This window comes from Equus caballus, chromosome 2, assembly GCF_041296265.1.
Source record: "Equus caballus isolate H_3958 breed thoroughbred chromosome 2, TB-T2T, whole genome shotgun sequence".
Taxonomy (NCBI): domain Eukaryota; kingdom Metazoa; phylum Chordata; class Mammalia; order Perissodactyla; family Equidae; genus Equus; species Equus caballus.
In genome coordinates this window covers 25154440-25179843 of record NC_091685.1, presented here as the reverse complement: position 1 = coordinate 25179843, position 25404 = coordinate 25154440, and the positions used below count along the sequence as shown (strand labels likewise).

Below are 25404 nucleotides of genomic sequence, written 5' to 3'. Positions count from 1 at the left end.
CACGTTCCACATCCAGTCTACGTGCACATCACCCAACTTCTCAGAGCATCAATTTCCTTATGTGTCAAATGGGGAAAATAGTTTTCACCTTAAAAGCATCTTACAGGAGATGCTATTAGCAGGGTGCCTGGCAAGTTGTAAGCACTTAAAAATAGTTGCTGTGGATATTACTATTGTTGTTTCTTCAGCCTTTGCCCCAAACTCGCATGCACACTTTGGGAGGAGGGTGGCCTCGCTGGGGGGCTGTGTATGGGGAGAACGGGCAGATGGTGCCTACGTGGATGCCTCTCTCCAGATGCTCCCCCAATCCCAAACCCTCATTATCCCACATGCATATTCATAAGGGACAGCCTCAGCCCTCTCTGTAAATGGGTCAGAAGCAGGAAGTGGAGGCCAGTGCCAAGAGCAAGGCCAAGGGGACGGGAGGCTGAAAGCCAGAGTGCATCTGAGTCCCCATGGACGGCAGGATGGTAAGGGATAGGGCAAGAATGAACTGGGGGTGTTGGCGGGCCCTGGGGGCTTGAGCAGGGAATCGTTCCCATATTGCAGATTTGAAAGCTGAGGCCCAATGAGATCAGATTAGAGAACCCTTGGAGTGAGTGGCCCAAGAAGCCAGAGCCTACTTCCTCTGGGACCTGGGGAGTTGAGCATCTGTCTGGGCTGGGTGACAGGCACAGGGGGCTGGACCAAAGGACCCCTGCATGATTCTCTCCGTGGACATAGTTTACATGACGTGACATAGTTGGAAGGGCTGTGGTGACCCTGAATCCCAACCCTCCAGTGAGGCTCAGAGAGGTTGGGTGACTTGCCAAGATCCGGGGGCTGGGGAGGGACTGACTGTGACCTTGCCTTTGGAGGTGTGAGAGAGAGTGATTCTGGCTCCATGCTGGAGGTTCAAGACTTGGGAGAAAGGCGGGTGGTCTGGTCTGGACACTGAGCAATGAAGCCTCTTTATCACCTCCTCGTTTCATCTCCTCAATAATCCCCTGAGATAGCTGGGGCAAAAATGACTATCTCCATTTCACAGATGAGAAGCGTGAGGCTGAAAGAGCAACAGTCACCAGGACAAGGGCACACCGTGAGTCATCTGCAGAGTCTGCCCCCCTGCGTGTGGTGACATGGGGACCAGAGAGCCCAGCTTGCCTCGGTCTTGGGTGGGGGAGGCCAGGACAATGGCAGCATGTCACTCTGCTCTGGAAAATTTCAATCTAAAACCAGGAGGCCGTCTTTTACACTCGGAGTTATGTTAACCCCTCGCTCCGTTCAGATCACTGCCTTTTTCTTGGAACGCTTTCTCGAGGCTCCCAACTGCTCTGGGAGGTTAAGCAGGATAACCACCCCCATCTCTGGGGGGGGGATGGAGGGACAGAGAGGGGAAGTGGCCCCCCCCCCAGGACGGCAGAGGGTGTGAGAGGCTGGGACAGAGCAAGAGTCTCAGGTGTTGCTCATCTCTTCTTGGGCACTTTCTCTGGACCAGGTCATGGGAAAGGGAGGTGTTGACGGATGGAAAATTCAGCTCATGGGGCAGAAGTGTCAAAAGGAGCTGACCCCTGGGGTGGGGGGCTGTGAGACAGGCTCACCGCAACTGCTGGGTGGCATTCCAGGCACGGAGGGTTGCTGGGTAGAAGGTGACATGTAGGGGCAGGTTTTAGATCAGACTGTCAGTCACAGCAGAACGAGGAACCTGGGCTTGTGGTAAAAGTTCAGACATTCATTCATCAAACGTTTACGCCAGGCCCCGTGCTATACCCAGGGCAGGGGAGGGAGCAGCCAGAGGTGAATCAGACAGTCCTTGGGCGGCTCACAGCCTCCTAAGGGTCTCAGACTTGGGAAGGACTGAACACATTATTGGACAGCAAAAGAGGGGGACTGGGTATTGCCGCCTCCACTTTCCAGGAGTGGCAGTGGAATGTCAGGGACGGGCCTTGCATTCTGAGATCAAGGCCAGATCGGTGGTCCTCTAGCTCTGCCTTCTGAGCCGTGTGTCCTTGAGCAACAATAACAGCAACGACAATAGTCACAGCTCAGTTTATGTCTAGCACGTCACTGTGCTTCTCTGAGCCTCAGTGTCCTCATCTGCAAATTGGGGCGGGGTAGGGAATTAACCTACTTCTCAGGGTTATTGTGGGGGCTTGGATGGGACCATGCAGGTGACAGGGTTTGGTCCGTGCTCAAGCTTTGTGGTAACTTTACTTATTTGTGAGGCCATAACGGAGGCCCATGTTGAAACACAGAGAAACTGGAGGATACTCATTCCTAAGGGGGCCAAGCAGTGGTTTGGGGTGGTGGTTCTCTTCACCAAGAAGACATGGCATGTGAGCAAGGCTTCGATGGCTAGGAAAGGGAACAAGGAGAAGAAGGGCTTTCCAGGGAGAGGTATCCTGTGGGCCAGTGTGGAGGGAGGAAACTGTAGGATATGTTTCTAGAACAGTCCTGGCACAATTAATGGCTAAGCCTGGCCCCATTAATTATGAATCACCCAAGGATGCAGTCAGGCTGGATCTTTGGCCCCGGGGTCAGCTGCGAGGCACCCAGACTTCCTTCCCTAACATTATCCTGTCGAGGGCTGAGCGAGGAGAGGGCTAGAGGGGGACAGAGACTAATTACAGAGCCCGCCCCTGGGTCTCTTCCACCTACCCCTGCGGGATGGGCTGCCAGGAATGTGACACACCCACCCCTTCTGATCCCCTTAGCTGGGGCCCAGAGTTAGGGCATCCGTGGGGAGCAATGAGCCACCAAGTAGGGTGGCTCGGGGGAGCACGTGGCCCAAGACAGCAGTCAGTAGGGCTTGAGGAGCAGGTGGATGGAGGGGAGAACAGGAAAAGAGTGCTGAGGAGTCTCAGGAGAAACAGGGACGACAGGGAGCTCACATTCGTCAAGCATCTACCACGTGTTGTAACAGCCCTATAATGTAGGCATCCTCACTTTAGAGATGGGGAAACTGAGGCTCAGAGAGGCGAAGTGGCTTGTCCGTTTCTTTCTCCAATTATTCATTATTCAACACCTGCGCCTTGGGCAGAGACTCTACGTCAAGCGCCGAGTCAGGGGTGACTATCTCTTGGATTCTGCCCCCTGAAGTGGGGTAACAGCGTTACGAGCTCAAGCTGTGGCCTGGCGAACCCAGGCGTCACCATTTCCAAACCCTCACTTTGGACCAGGACACGAGCCTGGGCCAGAGTTGGGACCACTTGCGCGGGTCTCGTGGCCGCGGGGATCCCAGGCACCCCGACTTCCCCGACGGGTCCCGCCCATGCACCTGCTCCAGGTGAGTCCCGGGAGGCCCGGAGCGTAGCCGGAAAGTGACCGGCGGCTTCGGCAGGTGGGGCGGGGCGGGGCGGGGGCGGGGCCAGGCGGGGCGGGGCTGGGGGCGGGGCCAGGCGGGGCCCGGCGGGGCGGCAGGAGCCCTAGCAGACCGCGCGCCCCGCGCCCCGCGCCCCGCGCCGCCGCCGCCATGGGGGCCTGCCTGGGCGCCTGCTCCCTGCTCAGCTGCGTGAGTCCAGCCCCGCGTCCGCCCCGCGCCGCCGCCGCCTTCTTCCTTCCTGCGCTTGTGTCCCGTCTTCTTCCTCCAAATAGTTTCTTCTTTTTCCTTCCTCCAAACTTGTCTTTCTGAACCCGCAGCCCCCTCCTCGCCCCTCGGGTACCCCCTCCCTCGGGCCCCGTCCCCGTCCCCGTCCCGGGCCTGCGGGCGCCGGCGACAGCTGGTGTCCCGGGCTCGGGTTACCGCGGGGGAGGGGTTGGGGCGCGCCCGGGCGGGGGAGGGGAGTGCCCTCGGCCGGCGCCCCTACGGGGAGCTGGGGAGACTGAGGCTCCGAGCCCGGGGTGGGAGTGGGCGCTGTGGCTTCACTTCGTCCAACTTGGGGACACCCTCGCCGTGCGCCTCCCATCTCTCTCCCGGACGCTCTGACTCTTTGTGTGGGCTGCCTGCTCCCCGTCTCTCTCCGCCGTGTGTCCTTCTTTGTCCCTCTGGCAGTCTGTCCGTCAGTCTGTCTGTCCCTGTTCGTCTGCCTCCGTTTGTCCATTTGTATTTGTCTGATGGCTGTCCCTGTCCGTTCGTTTGTCCGACTGTCTTTGTTCATCCGTCGCTTCTCCATCTGTCGTTGTCTGTCTATGGTTCGGTGTCTGTCCGTCTGTCCGCCCGTCCAGTCTGTCTGTCTCTCTGCGTCCGTGTGTCTGCCTCATTCAGTCTGGCTCAGGCTAACTCCTGGCCACTTCCCCAGCGAGCCCCAGACACTTCCCCTCTGGGCCCCGGAGCCACAGTGCGGGGTGTGGAGGAAGCCCCTTGCGCCTTTCTAAGCCGCCCTCCGTGCGGTGGGTGCGGGTGCCGCCCGGGCCCAGCTCTGGCTTGAAAAACCCAGGAATTGAGGGAGGCTGGGGTCCGTGGGGGGAGGGAGTACCTGGTCGCCTGGGCTCGGGGACCTGGGGGGCAGCCAGCACCGGGGAGGAGCTTCGGCAAGACCCTGGCGGAGGCCCCTTCTCCTTCCCTCTTCCCCTCATTAAACCCGAGCTTCGTTCAGGCAGCCCCCTCCCCCTTTGCCCCGAACAAAGAGGAGCAGAGAGGAAGAGGGGCGTCTGGTGGCTGCCGGCTGCCGAATCCCAGGACTTACTTTCCTTTGTCTCTGAGTTGTGTGTGTGTGTGTGTGTGTGTGTTAGGAGGCTGGTGTCGAGGCGCGAGCTGGGGCATCTAGAGATTGACTTTACAGCCATTTTCTGAGAATGCTGCGTTGTCTGCCCAGAGGCTGTACAGAGGGTCCCTGGACAGAACTCTTGTCCTCTCTGGGCCTCCATTTCCCCATCTGTGAAGTGCGTGCGTGTGTGTGTGTGTGTGTGTGTGTGTGTCCCCGAGTGTCTGTGTGTCTGTGTAGGAATCAAGAGCTGGTCCCTGAGATCCCGCCCCGAAACCAAGGTTTGGGCTGCGTCTGCCCAGGAAGGGTTTGCTTCCTGGTGAGGAGGGAGAGCTTTCTGGTTGTTGACCAGATGTCCATCTGACTGGGCTGGTCTGGGCGTGGGGGGTGTTGAGAGAAGACCTGCCAGTCCCCTGGGCCTCTGTCTCTCCCTCTGCCTCCCTTGTAATGCTGTTGGGAAGACTGGAAAGTGCCCTGCCCCGTTCCTGGCATATAGCGAGTGCTCCAAATGGGAGCTATTGTTATCATCTTTGAAAGGTGGGTGGAGAGTTCCCTCTGGAGCCAAGTGCTGGTTTCTGAGTCATAGAATCCTACAGTGCTGAGACCGGAAGGCACCTGACAGGTCTTCTCAAACCCTCGTGAGATGAGGAACCTGTAGCCCAGAGAGGTTAGCTGACTTGCCTAAGGTTGCACAGTGAAAGCATGGGGAACCGTACAGTCAGGATTAAAATCTGATTCCTGGTCCAGACTTCTTGCCCACACCTGCCCTCCCTCCACATCTTGGGTGCCTGGGGACAGGGCTGGCCCAAGGTAGAATTGGGAGGTTCACTTAGTGGGAGGCTAGTGTCTGCAAGGGACCTGCCCCTCCTTTCAGTGGCCTCCCCTTGGGGCTCTGACCTCTGACATTTACTGAGCACCTACTGCCTGCCAGGCACTGTTGCCAGCCCCTCACCCCTGCCATCTCATTGGTTCTCCCCCCAGCCTTGTGACATACTTATCCTACTTTGCAGATAATGATACCAACAATAGCCACTTTTACTGCATCCTTACCACGCACCCAGTGGTGGCACAGGCCCAGCACTGCAGTGAGCACTTTATATGCGTCCTTCCATTTAATCCTCACAGCAACTGCAGTGAGCCAGTTAATATTCCCACTTCACAGATGAGGAAACTGGATCAGAGAGGGAAAGTGATTTCCTCACAGCCACACAGTATTAAGTGGTGTAGTTGGGCGCTACTGGCCACCAATAACAACCTGTTTCCATAAAGACTTGCCCTATAGAAGTGATGTTCTAAAGGGGGTTCCCAGGCATTTTTAGGGGGAAAGTTTGGGGGTACATACGTCGGTGGGGAAAACTTTTATACCCTCCCAGCTGTGACGTATTTGCATCTGCCTGTCGTAGCGCTCTGAGTCAGCGTTTGTACTGGGCTGAAGGTGAGTCCTGGCTGGGAGGAGATAAGATGGGCCCCTGGTGGGATGGGAGGCACCGGGCAGGCCAGCACATGAGTTGGACGGTCAGTAAATACTTAGGGAGGGCCTTCTGCATGCGAGGGAGTGTGAAGGGCCTTTGGGTCAGCCTGAAATGGACTCGGATCCTGGCTGGGCCCCCTCTCGGCTGCGTGACTGGGGGCCGTCCCATCGCCTCTCTCCTTGTCTGTGAAGGGGGCAGAACAGTGGATCAGTGCCTGTCGGCCTCCCTCGGTTTTCTCCAGCACTAGAGGGATTGTTTTCATCAGTGGGGTGTTTGGAAATTAAATAAGACTGCCATCGATGAGTTAGCGGGCCCTTGGTGCAGACAGACTTGAGCTCAAATCCCACCTCCTCAGCTTACTTGCAGTGTGACGTTGGTCGTGTCACCTCTCTGAGTCTCAGTTTCCCCATTTGTAAGTGGCCCCTGTCTCTCAGCACGTCGTGAGGAGTGGCTGGGGCTGAGATGAGCATGCCCGCACCCTTACTGCGAAGCTGCCAAGCTGTGGCCCTCCGCAAACAGAGTTCTCAGTTGCTCTCGACTCTTTCAAGGGCGTGGTGCAGCCGGTGAAACCCAGGGCTGTCCCCTTCTAGAGCCTGGACTCCAGCCGCTTTACTGTCCTGCCCAGGAGCCCATTTCTGGATGAGGAAACTGAGTCCCACGTAGGGGAAAGGAGACTTGTCTGAGGTCTGACTGCCAGTTGGTGGCAGAGCCAAGACCAGGCGCTCTGTTCTTAGTGCTGCGAGGGGGGAGGCAGGCAATGTGCGCTGAGTAGCTTGGGGCTGACCTCTTCTCTCTGCGGTTTGTTGGTCCTGGGCTGGCTCAGCCAGTCGGGGAGGTGTTCATGAAGTCTGCAAGCGCCATCCCGTCCTTGCTGGCACCCGTTTTCTGTTTAACGGAGGCAAAATGTGCATTGCATAAAATGGACTATTTTAAGTCTTTGTTTTGTTTTCCAGGAGCTTGTAGTTTATTTTAGGAGACATGATACATATATATATTAAAAATGGATGTCTAACAAATACACCCCTAGTGAGATCGATCCCAATGAGTGGTATTGTCAGAAAGGCGTAAATGTTGGGCGAAGCGCCCCAGGAGAACTCTAGAATCGGTCTCTTCCTTGGTATCAGTTCTCTGGGTCACTGGAAACGGCCCCTGACTCTCTCTCCCTGTTCCTGAAGCTCCCGCATGCCACTCTCTTGGTCTGTCTTCCTTTCTGTGGCCCAGTGATATTTCTAAACTGCAAATCTATGTCATGCCTCCCCTTTAGCAATTGTTCCCCGTTGCCTTCAGGATAAAGTCCAGACTCCTTGGCGTGGCCGGCGGGGACCTTGGCCATCTCTCCATCACCACTCCAGCTTCCTTTCTTGCCCAGCTACCCTGAAAATGCAGAATTCCTTACAGCTTGACAGGTCTTATTTCCTCTGTAGGAATACCCTTCCCTTCCTTACTTAGCTAACTTCCTACTCTTCCCGGAAAACTCCTTGCCCCCTCCTTTTTTTAGTTATAAAATATACGTAACATAAAATGTAACATTTTAAGCATTTTTAACTACAGTTCAGTGGCATTAAGCACATTCACAGTGTTGTGCAACCATCGCCACCATCCGTCTCTAGAACTTTTCTATCTTCCCCAACTGAAGCTCCTCCAGGTTAAATTATAACTCCCCCTCCCTTCCCCCTAGCCCCTGGGAACCACCATTCTACTTCCTGTCTCTATGAATTTGACCTCTCTAGGTACCCAAGGTAAGTGGAATCAGATGGTATTTATCTTTCTGTGCCTGGCTTATTTGACTTGGCACAGTGTCCTCAAGGTTCATCCATGTTGCAGTGTGTATGAGAATTTCCTTCCTTTTTAAGGCTGAATAATATTCCAGTGGACATATAGACCACATTTTGTTTATCCATTCATCGGTCCATGGACGCTTGGGTTGCTTCCGCCTTTTGGCTGTTGTGAATAATGCTGCACTGACCGTGGGTGCACAAATATCTGTTTGGGTCCTTGCATTCAGTTCTTTTGAGTAATACCCAGAAGTGGAGGGCTAGTGTGTTTTAAACAAAGCAACTTTAAACTGTGGCCCTAGGCCTTAGCCACCGCCCACCCCCCCTCCCCACCCGCCGCCAGCCCAGTGCCCGGGGAGTGGTTCTAAGAACCTGGGTCCTGGCTCTAGGGATAACCGGGAGAGAGTGTGAGTGACTCAGTGACAATGTGTTCCCACCACGCCAAACCATGCACAGCTCCAGAGCTGTCCAGCTCTCCTTGGGAGGTAGTGAGCTCCTTGTCGTTGGCCGTGTGCAAGCAGCAGGTGGCCAGCTGCCTTCTGGGTACTTCTTCATCAGAGAGAGGCTGGACCAGTTGAATGCCAAGGAATCTTGCAGCTTTAAGACTCTGAGACCCAGGGCTTCCTAAGTTCGGAGTTCTCCCTTCCAAGATCCTGGCTGGCGCTCAGATTCGGCCACTCTCAGTGTTCTGGTGCTTTTCCGTGGCTGCCTTTCCCCGAGTGCCTTTGGGGGTGGGGTGGTGATTGTCATGTTCGTGCAGGCACGGTTTCGTGCCTGCCTGGGCTTTCCTGTTGCATCATAGGCGTCAGTCCCTATTGCTCTGCAGCAGAGTGACTTTCATCTTCCTGCCTCTAACATTCCCAGGAGTAAATGGGCCACCGCGTGCCCTGGGGTTGGGCCTTTGGGTTATTTGCAGTTTCTTCATATTCTAATAAGCTCATAAAGCCTAAAGCTTTATGCCTATTTTAGTTTTTTTCTTAATTCAAAACTTTTATGTTTTAATAGCAAGAGCAACTTGACTGGGGTATAATTTATATTTGATTGTATTTGGTTACACGTGCTCATTTAAGTGTGACATGTATACTGCTCCATTCAGCAGAGACCCCTCCCAGGGGAGTTCCAGGAGGTATTGATGGCCGTTTAGTTATCTTCCGCTTTCGCCTTCGTTGCCCTGGCGTGAACAGTGCCACAGTGAACTTCGTGGGTATGTGCGTGTGCGCGTGAATGCACTTACTCCCGCAGGCTGGTGCTTCTGTAGGAAGAGGTTCTTGCCGGAGCGATCCCCAGAGGTGGAGGGCCTGGGTCAGAACGTATGGCCAATTCCAAGGATGCTCTGGAAGCGGCTGGGGGCTGCTGTGTGTTTTTCTCTCCCTGACCTGGCCTCTCTGGTGTCAGCCAGGCCCTTGGAAATCCTGAGGCCTCAGGTCTCAGGACTACCTGGATTTTGATCTCTAGGAGCCAGAGTGAATTGAAAGGCCAGGCTCGCTGACTGCAGTGGGGCAGCTTTTCTTGTGTCTCAAATGCAAGTGGTAACAAGCCAGACCCAGGCACTTGGGCCCCTGGTTCCCGGGATCAGTGCCTGTCGGCCTCCCTCGGTTTTCTCCAGCACTGGAGGGATTGTTTTCATCAGTGGGGTGTTTGGAAATTAAATAAGACTGCCATCGATGAGTTAGCGGGCCCTTGGTGCAGACAGACTTGAGCTCAAATCCCACCTCCTCAGCTTACTTGCGGTGTGACGTTGGTCGTGTCACCTCTCTGAGTCTCAGTTTCCCCATTTGTAAATGGGAGGTTATAACACACTTACTTTATAGTGTCAGTGAAGCTTAATGTCGATAAGGTGCTTACTACAGTGCGTGGGACTAGGTGACTCTTTATGAAGAGAAGCTGTCTGTCATTACTTGAATCTCAGCACTGCCGTCCACTTGCTGTGTGACTTCTGGCAAGTTTCTTAACCTCTCTGATCTCAGTTTGCTCCTCTGTAGAATGGGGCTAAGAGCCTGCTCTGTCTGATAACCAGAATGCTCTTTATGGTTTACAGAACACTTCTGGCATTTGCTTATCTCCTCATCCCCAGAAAGCGGCCATGGAGAGGAGTAGGGCTTGGGGTGGGGGCTCAGAGATGTAGCCAGTTGTTGCTGGCTGGGTGGACTATTAGGATTTGGACCACGAGGGAAAATTTCATTCTGCAAGCATTTCTTTTAGCCTCCATGTTGTACTTGGCTTTGTGGGTGAGAGAGATGGGTGAACAGGAGCATTTCCAGGATCCTTTCCCGTCTGGGGAGAAGTGGTGGCGAGACAGGAGACAGCCACACCTCAAGCAGAGGGCGCTGGACGCCGTGTGAGCAGTCCAGGAAGCAGGGCGCAGGGTTCCCGAGGAGCAGGGGCCCCTTTGGCCTGCCATCCCCCAGGTGGTCATTGAGGGTGAGGCTGTCCCCATCCGTCCTGCTTCAGGCCCTCGAGTGGACGCCCACTGCTCCAGACCATCGCCAGCTCCTGCACGTGGCCGCCGGCCCTGCCAGCCTGGCTGCAGGGCCTTCTCGCTGTTTCTTCAGCGCCCGGCTTGTGCAGAGCCGCCTTGGGCGCTGTGCCCTCTGCCTGGGACGCTCTTTCCTCCCCTGGGTCTGGCAAGTGCTTCCTCATTCTCCAGCTCTCGGCTTAAATGTCACTTCTTCAAGGAGGTGACCCGCCACCCCCAGTCTGATGTGGCCCCGTCAGTTACTCTCATGCCAGCATATATGTCTTGGCACGTCCTCACCATGAGGGGTGATGCCGTGTTGAGTGTCTTTCCTGCCCCTGGAGGCACTGGGAGGGCGGGGCCCGTGTCCTTCTTGCTCCCCAGACTCTTCAATACCTGGGGGAGGAGTTGGGCTCTTTCGGGGCCGGTAAACAGTTGACCAGATGGACCCGGATGTGAGCCTGTTTTCTCAAAGGCTGGGCCGTGGACCCGGCTCCCAGAAGGTGTCTCCTTTCGGGATGCCACCCATGAATGGTGTGGCATCACCAGCCCCTAAGTGATGTCAGCCAGCCCCAGGGAGGGGAGGGGCTGACGCCAGCTGGGGCAGAGGAGCCCGGAGGGGAAGGGTGAGCCCACCGCTGCCATCGAAAGCCCCGGAGTGGGAGATCACAGCCGCTCACAGTCCTTCATTCCATTGACTCAGCAGATGTCTACATGCACCTGCTGTTTCTAGAGCTCCAATGCTGGTCCTGCTGGAGCTTACATGCTAGAAATAAAATGTAAAGCCAGTCAGATGATAGGAGCTCCTGGGGAGAAAAACTAAGCAAGGAAGGGAGGAGCGAGCCTGAGGGATTACAGGTTAAAATTCCTGTTTCATCCCTACAACTGCCACATGATAAGTAGGAGCTGTTATGATTCCCATTTTATGGAAGAGGATATTGAGGTTCAGAGAGGTTGAGTGAGTTGTGTAAGGTCACACAGATAATCAGTGACAGAGCTGAATTTTTTAAGAAGTTTTTTTACCACCCTGACCTCCTCTAAGTAAGTGTCACTCCAGCTCTCTCTCTCTGAAGTTCCTCTCTCTCCCTAATACCTGTGATAGATCCAGCTTTGAATCGGGGTTCCGTTCTTACTGGCTCTGTGACCCTGTGTGACCCAGCCTCTTTGAGGCTTGGTTCCCTCAGCCTCCCCTTCGGGCTTGAAAGTTCGATGGGGTGACGCCTGGGGACGAGGTGTGCCCCGGCCCGGCGCGGGGCGGGTGGTACAGGCGGGCTCCGTGCAGATTTGGAGACATGGCAGGGGCCGGGGTGGGTGCTGCGGGCTCGGGCGGGACGTGGGCCCGGGAGAGGAGGCAGAGTGAGTGCCGTCCCCCGCCCCCCGCAGGCGTCCTGCCTCTGCGGCTCTGCCCCCTGCATCCTGTGCGCCTGCTGCCCCGCCAGCCGCAACTCCACCGTGAGCCGCCTGATCTTCACCGTCTTCCTCTTCCTGGGGGTGCTGGTGTCCATCATCATGCTGAGTCCCGGCGTGGAGAGTCAGCTCTACAAGGTGAGCGGCCCTGGCGGAGGCGCGGTGCCCGGCCTCTGGGGAAGGCTCAGCCGCTCCAGGCTCGGGGGGCCCAGGCTTGGGGTCCCAGCTAATCAGGAGGAGGTGGGCAGGGGTGGCCCAAGGTTGGCGATGGGGGTTGTTTCTTCGTGTGGGGAGGAGGATGTGGCCGCACACGGGGATTCGGTGTCTCGTAAGCCAAGCTCCCCTTGGGAAATCTTATTAATCATTATTGCCCCCCGACACTGGCCCAGGGCGTGCTCTCCCCGCTTTGATGCGCATGCCCAGTTTGGGACCCCCTAATGTCGCTTCATCAGTGTTTCATAGCCTGGCACAGACCAGGGGGACATTCAGGCCAGTGGCTCCACATTTTAGTGCATAGAGGTGTGAATCCCCTGGGGAGTTGGCTAGACGTGCAGATTCTCAGACCCCCTGGGAGACTGAGTCTGTGGGAGAGTGGCCCTGGCCTCTCGGCTTTCCCCAGGCGTCTGCAGGATGGGGGTGGGCGGAGAACTTTGGGGAGCCCTGCTTTAGACGGTGGGGGGCGTTCCAGAGGCTGTGGGCGGCCGACAGGGAGATAAGCAGATGGTAGCGAGGTGGAACTGGACGGCTGTCGCTGGGGGCTCCCTCACAGGACTTCAGCCGCGGAGGTGGCCGCGAGTGGACGTGGCGCGGGAGGCTGGGGCTCTGTCCTGGCCCGGCCCCTTGGGGCCTCCCTCCTGGGTTCCGGGTGGTCTGGGACTCCCTCCTGGGTTCCGGGTGGTCTGGGCCTGCCTCCTGGGTTCTGGGTGGGCGGGGCCTTCCTTCCTCCCTCCCTCCCTCCATTCCTCCCTCCATTCCTCCCTCCATCCCTCCTGGGTACCGGGTGGTCTGGGGCCTCCCTGCTGGATCCCGGGTGGGCGGGACCTCCCTCCTGGAGTCCGGGTGGGCGGGGCCTGCCTCCCTCCTGGGTTCTGGGTGGGCGGGGCCTGCCTCCCTCCTGGGTTCTGGGTGGGCGGGGCCTCCCTCCTGGGTCCCGGGTGGGCGGGGCCTCCCTCCTGGGTCCCGGGTGGGCGGGGCCTCTGAGCTGCTCTGTCTGTCTCCGCAGCTGCCCTGGGTGTGTGAGGACGGGGTCGGGACCCCCGTCGGCCTGCAGGGCCACATCGACTGTGGCTCCCTGCTCGGCTACCGCGCCGTCTACCGCATGTCCTTCGCCACGGCCGCCTTTTTCTTCCTTTTCACCCTGCTCATGATCTGCGTGCGCAGCAGCCGGGACCCCAGGGCAGCCATCCAGAACGGGTGAGGGGGGCCTCCCCTGCCCCGCGGGACCCTCCCGCAGTGGTTTTCCCCCTTCTCTGCTGTCTCCAGACCCTACCCTCCGACTCAGGAGCCCCTGAAGCCAGAGGGCACAACACAGAGATCAGCTCGTTTAGTTATTCCCGTTTCTCAGATGAGGAAATAGTGCTCAGAAAGGGCAACAACATGCCTAAGGCCACACAGCACTTTAGTGACATGGCTGGGGCTAAACCCCAGTGAGGATCCTGGCCCCTAATTGGTCCTTCCCGCTGCCCCTCAGGGCTTTTTCTAGGGCCAGGACAGACTTTCTGTGTCCATCAGACCATCAGAAAGTCCCTCTTCATCTCTCTCAGTGCCTGTTCTTTGGGGGTGTGGTTCTGGGGGTCAGGCCTGTTCCCTTCCCCCGCTCAGCTCTCTTGTCTGTGCTGCTTACCGCCCCCACAGGTTTTGGTTCTTTAAGTTCCTGGTCCTGGTGGGCATCACTGTGGGCGCCTTCTACATCCCTGATGGCTCTTTCTCCAACAGTAGGTGGCCTTGGTGGGGAGGGCTGGGGGCCACCAAGAGGGAGGTGGGGTCCCCAGAGCGGGGAGCCCTGGTGGGGCGTCTCTTTGCCCTGGCACATGGACCCTGGCTGCTGGCTGGGTCCTCCCCCGCCACCCGGGAGACAGCCCTCTGGTGCTTGGCCACATGGCCTTTGGGGACTTGGGTTGGGGGAACCTCCCTCACCCCTGACCCCTGCCCTGCCACATCGCATCTTGGTACATGGCTGGCAGCTCCCTGAGGAAAGGGTTGTGCCTCCTCTGAGTGTCCCCAATGCAGGATGTGGCACAAATGATTGTTGAATGAATAAATGTGTGTGTGAAGGGGAGACCCTGGGAGTGTGCCTGCCCCAGGAGTCCCGGGGGAGCCAGGTGGGGTCACGGCTCTGTCGCTCAGGCGGCTGCCCTGCTGACCTCCTTGCTGCCCTCCCGCCACCCAGTCTGGTTCTACTTTGGTGTCGTGGGCTCCTTCCTCTTCATCCTCATCCAGTTGGTGCTGTTCATCGACTTCGCACACTCCTGGAACCAGCGGTGGCTGGGCAAGGCCGAGGAACGCGACTCGCGCGCCTGGTACGCAGGTCAGTGCTGCCCGACCGGCTGGCCTCCGTGTGGGGCCGGGTGACCTGGGGCATCGACGGGTCCCTGAAGCTGGATGAGGGCCTGGAGGGCATCCGACCAGCCCCCGCCTTAGGGCAGGCATTGAATGTCCAGGGCAGACGGAGGGCAGGGGGTGTGTGGGCGGGGCCACCACCCTGGGGCACTTCAGGGGGATGGGCTGAGCTGGACTGGGGAGCCCTGGACGAGTCTAGTGCAGCGACTCCTGCAGACGGGGCTGCGCGGCCAGACCAGACTTCAGGTGACACCCGGTCCTTGAAACCCCAGGGGCAGAGGGAGTCCCGTTGGGTTCTTGCTCGATTCTTCTGACTCAGTCAAGGAGAAAGGCTCGCTTGGTGCCGGCGTGCTTCCCGCCTCCTCCCCGCTGGTCTCTCTGGCAGCCGGAGCCCGGCTGCAGCAGACCGCAGCATCTAGGGCACTTTTTAAAAGACCGCTTTGGATTCCTTGTGTTTATTTTTATGGTCACCCTACTTGTGGGCACTGAGTCATTTGAGTTCAGGATATGGGGCAGAAACTCACCAGGTGTTGGTGAGTGACGGAGGTTTGGGAGATGCTAACGTTCCCGGAGTGAGGACGCTGAGGCAGAGACAGGGAGGCCTGCCACACAGGCCCCTCCCGGGAGCGGGGACCTGGGCCTCCTGACCCGCTGCGTGCTGCCCCTCCGCTCAGGCCTCTTCTTCTTCACGCTCCTCTTCTACGCGCTGTCCATCGCGGGGGTGACGCTGCTGTTCGTCTTCTACACCCAGCCCGGCGCCTGCCACGAGGGCAAGGTCTTCATCAGCCTCAACCTCACCTTCTGCGTCTGCGTCTCCATCATCGCCGTCCTGCCCAAGGTCCAGGTGAGCCTGCCTGTCTCTGCCTGGCCTGACACCCGGCCCCTGGGTGTGGGACTTCTTGTAGGAACCTTGGGGTCCTGGGGCAGAGGCTGGCAGTCACAGAAGTTTGGACCAAGAGGATGGGCACCCAAGTCAGCCTCCCTAGGTTAGGGTCTTGGCTCTCACATCTACATGCTGGGTGTCTTTGGGAAAGTGCCTCAGCCTCTCTGTGCACCTCTCGTCTCAAATGTAAAGTGGGGATAATAATACCTACTCTTTGGAGTTATTCTCCAGATCATATTTGTGAACACTTAGAACAGTGCCTGGCATATGGCTGTCCATCAGACATTGGCTATTGTTATCATTATTGTTATTGTCATTGTTTTTATGCAAATTGGGAGAACATTAGGGAGGGACACTGAGGAACGATTCCTAGACACCTCAGGAAGGCGTGTTGGAAGGTGCAGTTGCAGTGTCTAATCCCAGCCCGTGTGGGATAATGGTAATCCCAAGGTAATCAATTGTGATTCAGAAAAGGAGTTCAGTGGTCCTTCACCCTTTCGGATCTCAGCCCACCAGGGGTTTCAGAGGTAGCTTAGGTGGTCTTGGAGGGTCTTCAGCAGAGAGGTGGGGAACTTCCCTTCTAGTCAGGGCCTCCATTTCCCAGTGAGAAAATTGAAGCCCAGAGAGGGTAATGCCTCTGTCCCAGGTCACACAGCAATCAGCGTTTACTCAACAAATACCTCTTGAGCACTTACTGTGTCCCAGGCCCTCTTCTCGATGTTGGGGATACAGCTGTGAGGAAGAGGAGGAAGAGGAGGAAAAATAGCTAACAGTTAATGGCATCTATCATGTTATTTAGTCCTTGTACCATCATCGTCCCCACTTTACAGATGAAGAAACAGGAGTAAAGAGTAGTAGGGGGTGGAGCTGGGATTTGAACCCCTGGCAGCTGGCCCGGAGCCTGTGCTCCTAATCACAGAGCTTAGATTCATATTTTCAAGTGTGCGTGTGTTGGGGCGGGGTGGGTGGGGAAGAACAGCCAGGAGGAGACTAGGCCAAGCCAGGTGATTTTGCTGGTACGTGCCACATGGAAAATAAGAGGGTGTCGGCAAAGAGGCAGGGGGGCTGGTGGGGCCACGGGCAGCTGTAGCCAGGGTTCTCAGGGCCTTCTGGGGTCCTGATTGAGCTGAGGACTGAGAACTAGAGAGAGGCTGCCCCTGTGGAGATGTGGGGAGGAATGTGTCAGGGAGAGGGCATGGCAGGTGCAAAGGCCCTGAGGGGGGAAAGGGTTTGCAGGTTCCCTGGACAGCGAGTTGGCCATGGTGGCTGGGGTGTCATCAGCAAGGAGGAGTGTGGCAGGCGGTCTAGGGGGAGCAAAGGCGGGGCACACCAGGGAGGCGAAGAGACCCTGCCCTTGAAGGGTGCCCAACAGGGGAACAAGTGGGCTCGTGTGTTAAGAGAAAGAGCGAGGACTCCCCCTTGGGTGGGTGAAGGGTGGCCTGGGTGGTGTGCTTTCCCCACAGGGCTGGGGTAGGATGGCCCTGGGGTGGTGGGGGTGTTTGGGGTCCCCCACTTGGGTGTGAGTGGCTGGGTGGGGGTGGGGCGGGGTGCCCTGGGTTTGCAGGGGCCATACTGATGGACTGCTCTTGCCAGGAGGCCCAGCCCAACTCGGGTCTGCTGCAGGCCTCGGTCGTCACACTCTACACCATATTTGTCACCTGGCTGGCCCTGTCAAATGTCCCCGGTGAGTACAGACCTGCGTTCGAGGAGGCTGGCCTCATTCCTGGCCCGGCAGTGGCCCTCTTGGGGGGCTGGGATGCTCACAAGTGACAGGGACATCCCAGACCCAGCTCGTTCCGAGACTCAGTCCTTCTGGGAGGTGGAGGGCACCCCATCTGGTCCTGGAACTGTCTCTGTCATTTTGTCTGCTAGGCGCTGTTGTTGGGACTTGGGTGGTGGGTTGTCTGTCTGTCTGTCCATTTGGGGTGGCTCTCTGCCCTCAGGGCTACCTGGCTGCTCAAACCTGGCCTGTGTGGGCTGAGAGTGACCGTGCTCCCATCCCCAGACCAGAAATGCAACCCCCACCTGCTGACCCACTTGAGCAACGGCACGTTCCTGGCAGGCCCCGAGGGCTATGAGACCCACTGGTGGGATGCGCCGAGCATCGTGGGTCTCGTCGTCTTCATCCTGTGCACCTTCTTCATCAGGTATGGTGCGGGTCTGGTTTCTGGGGAGGGGTCATGATTGGGGGCCCGGAGCTGGAAGTGAGGGGAGGATGTGGGAGCCGAGATGCCAAGCTGGAAGGCGCCCTCGGCCAGCAGCGTGTCCAGCCCCTGCATTGTGCTAGTGGGGAAACTGAGTCCTTCAGAGGGTACCTCGTGACTGGGCGGCAGAGGTGGGGCTGAACCTGGGGTGCACATGCCCAGCTCAGGCGGGTGCGGACAGCTGTGGGGTCAGGGGAGGAGTCTGGACTGGGGCCAGCAGGCCCACGCACTGTCACTCACCTGCTGTGTGTGGCCTTGGGATAAGTGGCTTCGCCTTTCTGAGCTTCAGTTTCCTCCTCAGTAAAAGGCGGGTGGTAACCTCCATGCCCAGGTGACTGTGACCCCACAATCTCCCCTGAGGGAGAGCAGCTCACACTTAAGTCACATGGCAACTTTATTTACTTATTTATTTTTATTATTTATTTATTTTTTTGAGGAAGATTAGCCCTGAGCTAACATCTGCTGCCAATTCTCCTCTTTTTGCTGAGGAAGACTGGCCCTGAGCTGACATCCATGCCCATCTTCCTCTACTTTACACGTGGGATGCCTACCACAGCATGGCTTGCCAAGCGGTTCCATGTCCACACCCGGGATCCGAACCGGCGAACCCCGGGCCATGGAAGCGGAATGTGCGCACTTAACCGCTGTGCCACTGGGCCGGCCCCATGGCAACTTTTTTAAAGGGCATCTTAGCAGGTGCTTATCAGTGTGGACTTGAGCCACACTGCCTGTATTTGAACCTAGCACTGCCCTTACTAGCAGTGTGATCTCTGGCAAGTCACTTAACCTTTCTGTGCCTCAGTTTCCTAATTTGTAAATCAGGGATAAAAATGGTACCTGCCTCACGGGATTGTTGAAGGGGTGTAGATTAGTTAATATGGATAAGGCACCGAGAAAAGAACTTGGCAAGTAGTAGGCGCCAAATAAGTGTTTGCTGTTATTACGAGTAACTGTGAATGTTTGCACAGCTGGCTGGCTGTGAGTGGCTGTTTTGTCAGCGTCACTGGATGATGATATTAAGCATAATTATTGTTTACACTGAAGCTAGCAGAGTTGTTGATTGCCTCGCCGCGGCATTTACCCAAGCGGCGCTTTCTCTGTCCGCCCTTGACTCCCTGGAGGGAACCTTTGCCCTGCTCCTCCTTTGCCTTGCTCCTCCATCCCTGCCCCCGTCGTCTGTCCATCCGGCAGTGCCTGTTTTCCTACAGGCAGCACCCCTGCCCCCGGCCCCCCCCCCCCCCCCCCCCGCCCGCTAGAACATTTTGAGGCTGTTTCACGTTTTGGTTTGGTCTTTTCCTAAACGTTTTCTTCCACGCAAGTCTGGGCACTTCACAAACATCTCTCTTCTTAGTCACCTCACTCGATTCCTTTTTTAACCTGCAAAGGCCCATATCACCTCCGTTTCACGGGTGAGGAAGCTGGGCAGCCGCTTGTCTGAGGCCACGAGCACGCTGTCCCCGCCCCTGCTTCTCTCCCCGTCCCCATCCCGATCCGGCCCAACCTCCGCTTCCTGGTGCTTCTCACACTCGCACCTGCTAGGCTGCGGTCACTGGGCTGCGCCTCTGAGGGCCCCGGAGGGCCTCTCTGTTCTTAGCACCGTTCTTCAAGCCCAGGAAGCGAATAAGCAGCCGGAGGGCGGGGACCACTGCTGACCACTCTTGCCCCAGCAGACGGCCCGGCCCTGGGCTCCCGTGCCCTAAATGTCCGCGCAGGAGCTGGCGACTGGGGTGGGTTGAAGGTCAGCAAGGGGCGACCCTCAGTGCGGAGGGCGGGGTTGGAAGCCAGGTCTCGTTCGTTTCACTTCTTTTCGAAGTACAAGTTGGTTTGTCAAAATTGTATATTTGTCTCAAGCTATTAAGTACTGTTAAAAACATGACGACCTCATTATAGAAAAGCAATTACAAAAAAATCATTACTGCTATTATTTTTTTACTGTAAACATGAAGAAAGGGAGGTAATTGGTAAAACTACTTACCTAAAACTAATGAAACGAAAGCAAACTTAATAGCGAGTGGGCATTATTAATTATTAACAGCGTTAATGAATGCAGTGCCCGGTGTGGTGCTTGGCAGTGCCAGGTGCTCAGTGCATGTTTCTGGAAAGGGCAGGTGGACCCCCAGAGTAATAGGGTCCGTTTATTCGGTTTATCCTCTGTGCCACGGGCTTTATAGCCTTTTCCGTTTACTCCTCCCAGCAGCCCTGTGAGGGGGTCCTGTTATCCCTGACCTTACAGACAGGATTCAGAGGCTTAGAGAGGCTCAGTGTCTTGCCCAAGGTCACATGGGGAGTGGGGGTAGAGTTGGGAGTCAGAACAAATTCCTGGGTCCAGGCCTAACCAGGCTGCCGGCCCCTGAGCCTCTGGGACCATAATGCCCGTTGTTGTTATGACCGTGAGGCCCCTTGGTGCTGCCCACCTGCCCGCCTCGGCAGTGAGGGCGCTGACCACCCACTCCCTCCCCTGCAGCGTGCGCTCTTCAGACCACCGGCAGGTGAACAGCCTGATGCAGACAGAGGACAGCCCGCCCATGCTGGAGGCCGCGCAGCAGCAGCAGCAGGTGGCCTGCGAGGGCCGGGCCTTCGACAACGAGCAGGATGGCGTCACCTACAGCTACTCCTTCTTCCACTTCTGCCTGGTGCTTGCCTCCCTGCACATCATGATGACACTCACCAACTGGTACAAGTACGTGCAGCCTGCTGGGCGTGGAGGGGGCCCGCATCCCGGGTGCACACCTCCCCTCTCCTCCAGCGCCTCACTCGGTTATTCCTGCTGCCTGCTCACGGCTGGGGTGTGGAGTGTCTATCTAGCACCCTCCGTAGAGCCCGCCCCCTCCGTGCCTCAGTTTCTTTGCCAGTATTTTGGTCCGCTTAGCTCCTGGCGCCTCCACTAAGTGCTTGAAAAGTGGGGACACAGGAGGTGGGGCGGGGCCTGTGCAGGGCAGACCTGGTTTACAGATCAGGGCTGGTGATTGGAGTATGGGGTCAGATTCGGGCTTCATGGTTGGAGGGTTAGGATTGGGTGTGGGGTCAGAATCACAGTCACAGGGTCAAGAATAGGAGTCATGAGGTCAGGAGTTGGGATTTGGGCCATATAAAGCCACAAATTTGGTCATTTGGTTAAAATTGGGGTTAGGAGGCCATGAAGCCAGGATTGAAGTGGTAAGGTCAAGGAGCTAAGATCACAGTAACAAGGTCAGGGGTCAGGACTAGGGTCACAGGGTCAAGGGTCAGAAGTGAGGTCAGAGATATCAGAACTGTGGTCATAAAGTCAGTGGTCATAGGTAGGGTTACAGGATTTAAGGTCAGAGTCAAGATTAGAGGTCAGGAGTTCCAGGGTCCCAAAGTCAGGGACCAGGAGTGAGGTCACAGAATTAGGATCTCAAGGTTAGGGACCAGGAATCAGGTCACAATATTACAGTCTAGGACTGGGGTCAAGGTTTGAATTAAGGTCAGGGTCAGGTCTATGGTACAAGGTCAAGAGCTATATCTAGGGTCTTAAAACCAAGTGTCAAAAATATCAGAGATGGGGGCTAGAGTCACAGTGTAAGAGCCAGAGTTGAAGTCAGGGGTCACCACTGGGTCATAAGGTCAGGGTCAAGACTGAGGCCACAATGTTGGTGGCCAGGCTCACTGGGATGATGTTGTGTTCCAGGCCTGGCGAGACCCGGAAGATGGTCAGCACGTGGACCGCCGTGTGGGTGAAGATCGGTGCCAGCTGGGCGGGGCTGCTCCTCTACCTGTGGACGCTGGTAGCTCCCCTCCTCCTGCCCAACCGGGACTTCAGCTGAGGCAGCCCTGCAGCCGCCCACCCCGTGCCTCGGGGCTCAGTGACGGTCAGCGGCCTGAGCCCCCCAGGACTTGCCCGGAGCTGGGCCCTCTGCTCCTAGTGCCTTCAGGGAGGAGGAGCGTCGGGCCCTCGCCTGAGCCCCAGACCAAGGGGCTGCCTCTTCCCTACCCTCGCCCCCAGTCACCCGCTCTCACTCTCTTGGGGAAAAAGGGCCCTTTGTTTTCAGGCTCCGGGAGAGGGTCCTGAGGAGAGAAACGCCCAGAGCCGCTCTGAGAGCAGGAGTGCTCCCCACGATGGGTGCCGGCACTGAGCCTGGTGTTCTGGACCACGTCCCCCAGGGCGCCCCGCCCCCTCCCCAACACCGTGCCTTGCTGAGTCTCTGAGACTCTGCCCAATAAACAAGCCAGTGTGCCTGCCTCCCTTGTCCTGTGCTCCTCACCCTCGGCGCGCCCCCTGCCATCTGGGCCAGTGTAGGGGCTGGGAACAGCACGTCAGGGCAGAGGAGGCTGACGCATTGGGACCAGACCACGGGGGGCCTCGAAGGCCAGGCAGAGGGGCCTGGGCTCTGTCCTCAACATCATGGAGAGCCTGGGGGCAGGGACAGCAGGAGGAGGGGCTTTGAAAAAGGGAGTCTGCGGGTCAGAACCTGTGGGAGCAGCGAGCTGAGCAGTGTCCATGAGCTGGGTTGGGGGCCCGGCGTCAGGGTGGAGGGGGCACGCGCGGTGGCTGAAGGCGCTGTCTTACCCGTGCCCCCCTGAGGCCCTGCCCACCCCTGACCCGCCTCCAGGGTCCTGCTGGGGAACTCGTCACCACTCTCCCTTTCTGCCTGCCATCGTCCTTGGCACCTGCTGTGGGCCAGTGGCCGCCAAGAATGCAGAGAATCTAACCAACCCTTGGGCCTCAGGGTGCAGTGGGGAGAACGTGCACTCTGGAATCCGCCAGGCTGGGCTCGATCTGGCTGAACTGCGAAGCTGTGGGACTCCTATGGGGCTCTGGGCAAGTCTGTGCCCCCTCTGGGCCCTGGCTCCTTGTTTGTCGGGTAGAAAAACGCCGCCCACTCCAGGCTGTTGTGGGGCTCAGAGGAAGCAGGCTACCCATCTCTGAATGCACACAGTGATGCGGGGGGGACAGATAGGGGCCCCAGAGCCTGGTCTTGACGTCGTGATGGCCGACTATTGGCCATTCACCCCTTCCCTTTGCGGGTATAACAAATAGGTACTGACGTGACTGGGTTTGTTGGGTGCTGGGGATGTGGTGGCTGGGGACCTGCTTCCAAGGAGCTCTTGGGCCAGGAAGGGGTGCAGTGAGGGAGGCAGCACAGGTGAACAGGTGCACCAGGGAGGCAGCTGACAGGCCGGGAGTCAGGGCAGACATCCTGGAGAATGTGAGGGTCAGCCAGGTCAGGAGGAGCGAAAATGCTCCAGGCAGAGGGATAACGTGTGAGCAAGAGAGAGTGGGGCGCTCGAGGACCGATGAGAAGTGCAGGGCGTCTGGGGTGCAGAGAGCTTGTGGGCTCAGGAGGTGGATGAGCTGGGAGACCAGATATCCTCAGGGTAGAGGGGAGCCACAGAGGGTTTTTGAGCAGGGGAGAAGCAGTGAAGCTGAGAGCTGATCACGGGGAGGCCCTGGAGAGTTTAGAGCCGAGCAGTCACGTGGTCAAATTGTTCTCTTAGAAAGGTTTCCCTGGATGAAATGGAGGGTGCAGTGGCTGGGGCAGGTGCCAGGGCCCGGGGCAGATCGGGTGGGGCCTGGGGTGGGGCAGTGGCTGAGGAAGGCGTCTGTCCCCCTTGGGAAAGATCTTGCGGATGCTTCTGCCCCCGGTGCCTTTCAGCCGAAGGAGACCTCTCTCTGTGCAGCCTCAGCATTCTCCTCCAACACGAGATTTCATGTCTCTCCTCCTGTCCCTTTGGGAGAGAAAGTCCACGTTGTGCTCCCGAGAACCTTGTTTACGCATTTGTAGAAGTGGGTGATTGTGTCCTGCTTTTGTATTATTGTTCTTCTCTAGTTTTGCAGTTATTCATTCAACAAACATGTCCTGAGCATGAGTTGTGCCCGGGTCTGGGCTGGGGCAGGCCTGGGGGGAAGGAGGCAGGGGCCAGGCTGAAGTGTCAGAATGCCTGGGAAGGATGTCAGGTCCCAGTCTGGAGGTCACCACCTCTGATGCCCCAGGCACGGAAGGGCTTTCTCTGCCTGTTTCCTTGGCCCCTGTTCTTCCCTGCACTCGCGTACCTGGTGGTCGAGGTGGAGGTGAGGGCAGGTGTCAGGCCTTACCAGCTGCCCACCCAGAGGCCGGGAAGCCCCCTCGGCCTGTTTGCTGGCTGCCCCCTCGTCTCCTGCTGCCCAGCATCATGGCTCCACAGGTCGTCCCTCCCTCCCTTCTTCTCTCCCTCCTCCCTCCCTGCCCCCACCCTCACCCCATCTTTCCTCTACCTCCTCTTCTGGATCACCTGCTCTTTCTCAGTTCCCTTCTCTTTTCCTCCATACCCTCTTCTCTGTCACCTCTCTCCCCTCTCACTCTCCCTTGTCACCTCCCCTCATTTGTCGGTCTGTCAGACAGGCATATAGGACCCCAGCTCTCTTTGTCCCCCACCCCCTGACAGGCTGGGCTTCCTGTGATGGGGAAGAGGCTGCCCTCATCCCCGAGGGCCTGTGCTCTGTCCCTGGACCCTTGCTGCCCCGTCCCCAGGCCTAGGCTGTCGTCACTGCAGATACTAGCAGCCACCTCGGCCCAGCCTGCCTGGGAGCAACTGTGGACCTGGCTGTGGAACAAATATCCATGCAGAGTGAGTGCAAAGCCTGCAGCCCGCGAGGGGAAACGGTTGGTGCGGGTACTGGAAAGAGCTCTGGGCTCGGCTCCGGTTCTGTCCGCATCGCTGTCTCACTGTGTGACTTTAGGTGACTCAGCTGCTTACTCTGGGCCTCAACAGCAGCTTCCGTAGAATGGCAACAGTTGCTGTTTTGTAAACTAGAAAGCGTGGTGCTTTCATGAGGGAGAGTCTGGTTAACCAGCAGACAATCCCAATCCTCTTCTTCCTTTCCTGCCTCCGTCAGAAAGGCTGGAAAAGCCAACTGGTCCCTTCGCAGCTTCCCTGAGAGTTAGAAGTGGACAACTGACAACATTCCGGCTAATTAGATCCAAGTGGGAATGTTAAGGAGCAATGCTAGCAAAGTTTCTACTTTTCTTTTACAAGGCATTGCTCAGTCCCCCTTTTCCTATTTTAACACAAGTATGATGCCTGGAGCTGTAGCAGCTATCTTGGGACAATGAGGCAACAAGCCTGAGGATGAGAAACCAACATGGTGAGGACTGTGGTACAGAAAAATGGGAGGAGTCTGGGTCCTTGATGACTTTCGAGCTGCTGCATCAACCTTACTGTGCCTGACTCCAGACTTCTGTTATGTGAGGAAAACAAACACCAATATTTTTAAGCCCTATTTGTTGAGTATTAAGTTTCTTGCAGCTGAATGTATTTCTAACTGATGTAATGTGCGATGGTCATTAATTTTAGTGATAGTAAAATTAACAAACAGCAGAAACCTCTCCATTATCAGGACTATTGGGTAGCCATAGTGTAGCGCACATACCCCATATATGTGCATATTTGTCAATAAATGTATACTGTGTTTGTATAGTATACATGTATGTTTAGCAGCAGGATAAGTTGTGACAAGATAGTTTTTTGACGTATTAATTTTTCTCTGCCAAACCCACAGGAGAAGAAGGTTCTGGGCCTCCTTGCCTTGGGGGAGGGTTAGAGGAAGAGTGGGAAGCGCGAGAGAGGTTTCCTGCAAAACAGACTCCCCCTCTCACCATTGGCTTCCAAAACCCCAAAGACATCGAGCTTCTGGGCAGTGGAGGAGGGGCAGTGATGGGGGCAGCCGAGGTGCCTCCTGGGAGAGGAGAGGGCGAGAGCCCCTGAGGGAACGTGATTAGAGATGGGGGTGGGGGCAGTTCCTCCCAGGACCCAAAGAAGTCCTCCGTGACTGGAGGAGGAGGCAGAGGGCTGTGGGTCTGTGAGCAGGGGTGGGGGCACCCGTTTCTGCTGAGCTGGGGGCGCCAGGCAGAGCCCGGGGGAGCCGGTGAGACCTCAGAGGGGAGCAAGCACAGTCCAACCCTGCCTGCGGTGCCCACGCCCCCTGACACCAGGTCCTTTCCGCTCTGCCCACTTCCTTGCTGCTACGTGTGACCCCAGGACTTTTGCACAGGGTTGGGGAACAATGAAGAACGGCTGAGGCTGAATTT

The 25404-nt window shown here is 57.2% G+C and overlaps 1 protein-coding gene across 5 annotated transcripts; it reads left to right on the top strand.

Moving 5' to 3' along the window:
* Positions 1 to 354: 354 nt before the first annotated feature.
* SERINC2 (serine incorporator 2) lies at positions 355 to 21578 on the top strand. Of its 5 annotated transcripts, XM_070249938.1 has the most exons (11): positions 367 to 470; positions 1028 to 1078; positions 11708 to 11869; positions 12954 to 13144; positions 13586 to 13665; positions 14121 to 14258; positions 14965 to 15134; positions 16767 to 16857; positions 17179 to 17320; positions 19842 to 20057; positions 21027 to 21578. In XM_070249938.1, the coding sequence occupies exons 1-11, from the start codon at positions 456 to 458 to the stop codon at positions 21160 to 21162; spliced, it is 1392 nt and encodes a 463-aa protein (XP_070106039.1). In that variant the 5' UTR covers positions 367 to 455; the 3' UTR covers positions 21163 to 21578. The 5 variants fall into 5 exon arrangements, with proteins under 5 accessions (XP_070106047.1, XP_070106039.1, XP_023490387.1 ...); XM_070249946.1 differs by lacking the exon at positions 1028 to 1078 and having other exon boundaries at positions 355 to 470; XM_023634619.2 differs by lacking the exons at positions 367 to 470; positions 1028 to 1078 and adding an exon at positions 3365 to 3490.
* The last annotated feature ends 3826 nt before the right edge of the window (positions 21579 to 25404 follow it).